This window comes from Ammospiza caudacuta, chromosome Z (assembly GCF_027887145.1).
Source record: "Ammospiza caudacuta isolate bAmmCau1 chromosome Z, bAmmCau1.pri, whole genome shotgun sequence".
Lineage (NCBI taxonomy): Eukaryota > Metazoa > Chordata > Aves > Passeriformes > Passerellidae > Ammospiza > Ammospiza caudacuta.
Genome location: NC_080632.1, coordinates 79,929,756 through 79,936,089, shown reverse-complemented (window position 1 = coordinate 79,936,089; position 6,334 = coordinate 79,929,756). Strand labels below are relative to the sequence as shown.

The 6,334-nt window shown below is 51.9% G+C and overlaps 1 protein-coding gene across 1 annotated transcript in view; it reads right to left on the bottom strand.

Annotated features, from left to right (window-relative positions):
• Nucleotides 1-622: 622 nt before the first annotated feature.
• UBAP2 (ubiquitin associated protein 2) overlaps nt 623-6,334 on the bottom strand; it is a 170,734-nt gene continuing 165,022 nt past the window's right edge. Inside the window, exons 24-29 of the mRNA XM_058823272.1 lie at nt 5,981-6,080; nt 5,796-5,903; nt 4,361-4,428; nt 3,496-3,525; nt 3,199-3,390; nt 623-1,768 (exon numbers count right to left, since the gene is read on the bottom strand). Of these exons, the coding sequence (XP_058679255.1) occupies nt 1,673-1,768; nt 3,199-3,390; nt 3,496-3,525; nt 4,361-4,428; nt 5,796-5,903; nt 5,981-6,080 (594 nt within the window). The 3' untranslated portion in view covers nt 623-1,672. The remainder of the gene's footprint in view (nt 1,769-3,198; nt 3,391-3,495; nt 3,526-4,360; nt 4,429-5,795; nt 5,904-5,980; nt 6,081-6,334) is intronic.

Below are 6,334 nucleotides of genomic sequence, written 5' to 3'. Positions count from 1 at the left end.
GTTCAGAGCCTGGGGGAGGCCTAGGTGACAACTGGGCCTCACAGGGCCAGCTGAGAAAGAGAAATGGTTCTCAGGGTAGAAACAGATTTATTTTTTCTTGCGGATACTAAAAGAATAAAAGCTCCTTGCCTGTTGTGAGTTTCACATTTACCCACTTCCTCTGCTGCACAGGGACAGGGTGATCAGAGGGTAAGTCTGGGCAGGAGCCTTCCCTCAGGAGCTCTCACACCCCAGCCCTTCCTCCCAGTGGAGCCCATGGACCTCGTGAGCAAAGTGCGAGGGCAGAGCTGCAGCTGTGCTCCGTCCTTACCAATCCCAGTTGCTCACAGGGACTCGGAGCACCATCCCAGGAGAGCCAAAGGCAGAACGGGCTGCTCATGGCAGCAGGGAGGATGTGGCTCTGGATCCCATCCCTGCCGGGGGTGCCCGAGAGCTCTCAGCACGCAGGTGAACTCGCAGTTGTCAGACGCACCTGCTGCTCCTGCCCTCCCAGCCTGGCTGCTGCTGCAGGAGCAGGCAGAAAGGGACAGGCTGTAAAACTGCTCCTGGAGCCTTTGAAAATGCAGACAAACACCAGTGGTATGATCAGATATTTATTAGGTGGAGGAAGGGCTATAAAGAAATAAAACTCCTAGAACATTCACCGCACTGGTGCAGGACAAGAAGGACCAGGAGTTGCCTCCAAGGTTTTTGTTTTAAAAAAAGTGGGGAAGGACAGATGAAGTTTCCATCCAGTAGCTCTGGCTGTCCTGGGAAGGTGGCTCAGGGCAAGAAGAGGTACAAGACACAGCTTATACTTTTATTTAAGAAACCGCTACATAGTTCTTCCTCTAATGATGCAAAGGAGGTTCCAGGACACACTGAGCCATCCAAAGTCTCTTGCTAGAGAAAAACACCACCAACAAAAAAACCCTGCACAAACAAAAACCAAAGCCCTGTCCTTTTTATTATTATTATAAAAAAATTGAAAAATTTAAAGTTGAGACTGCAGCTCAAGGCCACAGTGATGAAACTGCCCTTGAGCTTGTCTTCCACAGCAAGAGGGCAGGAGGGAGGGAGGAAATGAAAGAAAGGGGAAGGCCTACAGAACTTTTTTTGCTTCTTTCTTTTATTTTCCCCCTCTAAAATAACAGGTATATTGGGGGTCGGGGGGTACAATCAAACCAACAGGACACATCTTGATTTAGGTTTTTGGAAGGGCAGGTCTCCTTATTTGTCTGAATTTAGAACTGCATTAAATAAATGGGCTCCAGCTCCAAACAAAAGGGCACAGTTTGTCTGACAGAGTTAAAAAACCCATAGAATTTAAAATACAAAACAAAGAATGATGCCCTGGTGCAGATGGAAAATGAATAATTAGTTTTCCTACAAAGAAAATAAAGGAGGCTGCAAGATGCAGAAATCCACATTTAGGCTCTATTACATTTACAAATACATACATAAATATATTACATATAACAGCAACTCAAAGAGGAAGCAGGCGAGTCACACAGAGGATGGCTGGCTGGCTGCAGTTCTCCACGCACAGACGTTTGGCTGAGCAGTTACTTTTCCTAATAATTCCAAGAATGGGCTTCAGCTTTTATTTTCTTTTTTCTCTTTTCTTTTGTTTTCTCTTCTTTTTTTCCTTCCTCCTCTCCTTTCATTCTCTCCCCCCTCCCCGGTTTCGGGTTTAGTTTGTCCAGTATGGAGAAGTGCCATAGGCGGTTTTGGTAGCCTGAGACTTTTGCTGCATGGTGCTGGGTTGGTTGCGTTGGCCAGATCCACCCTAGAAAAGGGAAACAAAGGAGACAGGAGCATCAGCTGCCACAGTACCAGCATTCCCAGGAAGACAAGCCCACCCCAGCATCTCCAGGGACAGCCCTGACACCCAGCAGTGCTGCAATGCTCCCCCCTGCACAGATCTGCTTCTGCCCTGCACCATCTCTGCATCCCACGGTCCAGGGCAAGCATCCATGGGCACACCAAGCAGGAGCTTGGGATGCACTACTCCACTGCCTCCCAAGCACAACAGGCTCAAGCACAAGGAAAATGAGGAGCAGGGCCAGGCACAGCAAAGGAGCTTTCCCAAGGTGAGCCAGACAAGGATGTGACACATTTGGAGCACAAAATCATGTCCCATTACTGGACTATAAAGCTGAGCACTGTTTTTTACAGGGAATATTTAGTGCTAGGAAAGTAAACACACGTGCAGGTGAAACCAAATCAGAGCTGACATGCAACCTGCAGGGGATGCTTGATTTTTCCCCACAAGTGCTCACATCCTGCCCTCCTGCCCCCCTGACAGGGGACAGCAGCACCTGCCTTGGCTTCAAACCCCACAAACCATCCCTGCCCAGCCCACAGCAGGATGGGCTCCTCACACAGGCACAGCCTGGTTGAGGCAGGCAGGGATCTCTCGAGGTATCTCGTCCAACCCCTTTGCTCAGGCAGGATCACCTAAGAACCAGCTGCCCAGCATCATTCCCAGACAACTTCAGGGATGGAGACTCCACCAGCTTCCTGGGCAGTGCTTGGTCCCCATCCCAGCAAAAACATTTTCTCTGATATTCAGAAGGAACTTCTTGTGTTCCAGTTTGTGCCCCCTGCTCCTGTCACCGGAAAGAACCTGGCTTCATCCTCTTTACATCTTCCCTTTCTGCACATTGATGAGATTCCCTCTCAGTGCTCTCCAGGCTGAACTGTCCCAGCTCCCCCAGCCTTTCCTCACAGGAGACAGGATCCAGCCCCTCCATCACTCCTTCCCTGGGCACTCTCCCACACACCCATGTCTGGACACGGTGCTGCAGCTGTGGCCTCACAGGGCTGAGCAGAGGGCAGGAGCAGCTCCCCTCACCTGCTGGCAGTGCTGAGCCTGGAGCAGCTCAGGATCCCATTGTCCTTTTCTGCTGGAAGGGCACATGGCTGCATCATGGTCAGTTTGTGCTCACCAGGCCCCCAGGGCCTCTTCTGCTTTCCAGCAGGGGGTTCCTGACTTACATTGGTGCACAGGCCTGCTTTCTCCCCAGGGACAGAAATGGCATTTCCCCTTGCTGAACTTCAGCTCCCCTCCCCAAGCTGGTCAACAGCCAGTGCTGCCAAGGCCCTTTCCCAGTGAGCAAAGCAAGCAGGAGAAGGAAACAAGCACCCCAGAGCCCTGATGGGAAGTGGAGCAATGTGTCCTTGGGGATGCTGCAGAGGCAGAAGGGGCTGACTCACCTGCCCATCCTGCTGCAGGTGGTGATGCAGCATCTGGGAATGAGGCTGCTGATGTGCAGGGAGGATGTGGAGAAACGGGGCTGGAGCATAGCCCGGGGCAGCACCAGGGTTGAGGGGCCCAGTGGATCCGAGAGCAGAGGGCAGGCTGAAGGGAGGCGGAGTGCCAGCATGGAATCCCTGCTTGTCAAACGTCTGCACAGGGGGCAATGGGCACAGCGTCAGACACTGCTGTGAGCAGACCCAGCGAGAGCAGAACAAGAGTGGCCCAAACACACATCACCTGAACCTTTCACCTACCCCATGAGGAAGCCAAGTCACACTGAACACCTGCAAGCACACCAGAGGATGAGTTTCAGCTCCTGTTCTCACCCGTATTTCTGCACTAATGGCTTTTGACATTTTTATTGTCACAGACATTGTGGGGCTTTTTTCCCCTGACCTCTTTCCATTCAGAGGGACATGGGATCACAGCAGCTGCCTAATCAGTCCTTCCCCCAGTGAGTGGGTTCAGCCTAGAATTACTCAACCTATCCAGGACAGCCCAACAAAAACACAGGAAGCTGCAGTAATATGTTCCTCCTGCTGGCCAAAGCTTGACCCCAAAGCATGGAGCTGACAGCTGGCTTCCTACCTGTAAGCATGGATGGCAGCCAGACACCTATTTCCCCTGCTGAGCATGCAGGGAGGAGCAAAGAGGAGCTGGACATAAGCCCACTGCATTGCACAGCTTGTCAAAGCACTTTCTGCTTTGCCAGGGCAGCTGCACACTGAGCAGAGCCACAGGAGACAGGGACCCTTGGGGGTTAGAGGCAGGCACTACTGCCTGTCCCTCTGATGGGAAGCAAACAGCCTCTCAACTCACCTGCTTTGGGGGCTATTTGGACTAAAAATGCTAACACCCATAAGTTCATTGGCACCCAGGACACTGCTGGCGTAGTGTAGCGTGGGCAGTGTGCAGCACAGGGAGCACTGAGCCTCTGCCAGCAGCTGCTGTCAGGAGCTGACACCGCAGAAACAGTGGGACAGAGGATGAGGCTTCACTCCAGCAGCAACCAGAGCCAGCGTTAGAGATGCCGTGGCCTGCTGGCCCTGAGCCTGGCCAGCCTGGGAGTAGGAGTCATCAGCCTTGGGCCCTGAGGGAGGAGGGTCCAACACTCCTCACCTGAGTCTTGTTATAGACTGAGCCACTGATATCAGGCACACCCGTGTTACTTGAGGTCACAGAAACACCTGGAAAACAGAAACACCACCAAGGGTGAGAATGTCACCCCACCAGCCAGCACAAGCCCAAGCTTTGCTCCCAGCACCTCTGGCAGCCTCAGGGGATGCACTGCCCCGCTGGTTCTCCAGACCCACAGCACCCCACATGGGATCAGAGGAAAGGGCTCAGCTTCTGGTTCCCACTGCAAAAGCCCACTGGGATAAATCACCTGGGTCCACACCCAGCCATTAACACTCGGATTCTGTTGTGCTGTGTTTCGCTGCAGGATTCCAATGCACTTCCAATGCACCAGGTAGCAGTTAGCTGCACTGACCACTCACTGAAGCCCACTAAAAGCCAGCATTCCCCTGGATCAGAGGTGCATTTGGCTCTGTTGCAGCACTCAAGAGCTTTGCAGTAGTGCCCTGAGTGATGAGACTCAGCATCTCCTACACATGTGAACCCCTGTCCTTTCACACCCTACAGAAGAGTGAAAGTCTGCAGTGCCCCTCTGCCCTGACAGAATCAGCATCACTACCTCAGAGACACTTATTCACAGTTCCACAGAGGCTGGGTCTGATAATTCCATTTGGATCAGAATAAAGCCAATGGTTGCTTTTTTTGGTGAATCAGAGATCTGGGCTCAAGGGTACTGCTCTAAGCTTTTGTAACCCTCCTTGGGCACTGCTGGATTGCTTGAACACTTCCTGGGTCACTTCTCCACTGAAAAGAGTGTGACCACCTGGTGTTTCAAATGCCCAGCAAATGCTTGGTCCTTGCTTGAGAATGAGGATGAACCACATAGTGCTAAGCAGCCCAGTACAGGCTTCTCAGATCTAACCAGCATGTGCCAAATAAAGCTTTTGTATGAGCTGCATAAATTCTTCAGCTTTTATGGTCACAAAGGAAACATTTCCAAGCACAACACAATGTTATGAGTGTGCACAGGCAGCAGCTAGACAGCCCAGAGATGTGTGAAGTGCCCTGTTCCTCTCTAACACGTGGGTGTCTCAGGTGCCTACCAAGAAACTTAAAATCTAGCTATGATTTGGCAGAGGAGCATTTCAGCAACAGCACTGAACTGCTCAAGTTTCAAAATCACAGCACTGTTGAAGATCACTATACTCTTCAGCAAAGAAAGCTCTGGCTTAGGAGGCAGCTTACCATTTCTCCCACATGTAATTGGTCCAAGCTGTGCATCAGCCACACAGATTTTTATGTGAAGTTCAGCAATGAGGTTCACAAGGAACAACTAAGTCATTAGAAAAGCATTTTGTGTATGGGAGATGGAGAAACAGCTTGGATCACGGCCCTGTTTAGCGCTGGCTGCTGTGTTGACTGGGAGTTTGCCCTACTAAATCCCACTCCAGGGGAACCTCCAGTCTCAAAGTGTTACCTTTCCCAGGTCCAGTGCCAGCAGATTTGCTTTGTGCTTGAGATGAGCCACTGTAGCCTCCTTTGCTGTAATCTCCAGCTGCCGTTCCCTGCGTTAAGTCGTCGTAGCCTGCACAAGGGGTGCACAGGGAGGGCGTCAGGGTGCGGAGCGGCGCCGCGCTCGGGGGCAGCGGGGCTGAGCCTTACCTGCACCGTAGCCGTGCTGGCTGTAGCCACTTGCCTGCTGAAAGGGAGTCGAGGCCGTGCTCAAGTTGACTCCATGCTGTTTAGCAGATGCTGGAGGTACCTGGACAAAGCACGGGACGAGAAGTGCTGTCAGCTGGAACACAAGCTGGAACACAAACTCTCTCTGCCATCTAGTGGGGAAGGCATCTTCCACCTCGTGTCGGGAATTCAGTCTGGAGTTGGGAGGACTGGGATGGCATGGGACTGCTCACAGCAGTAACTTGCTATAGTGGATTTGTGTCACAGGATTTCTCCTAGAGCTGTCCCTGTGATTGCAGTGCAGTCCTCCCTCAGAACAGGTTGTGTATTTCTTTC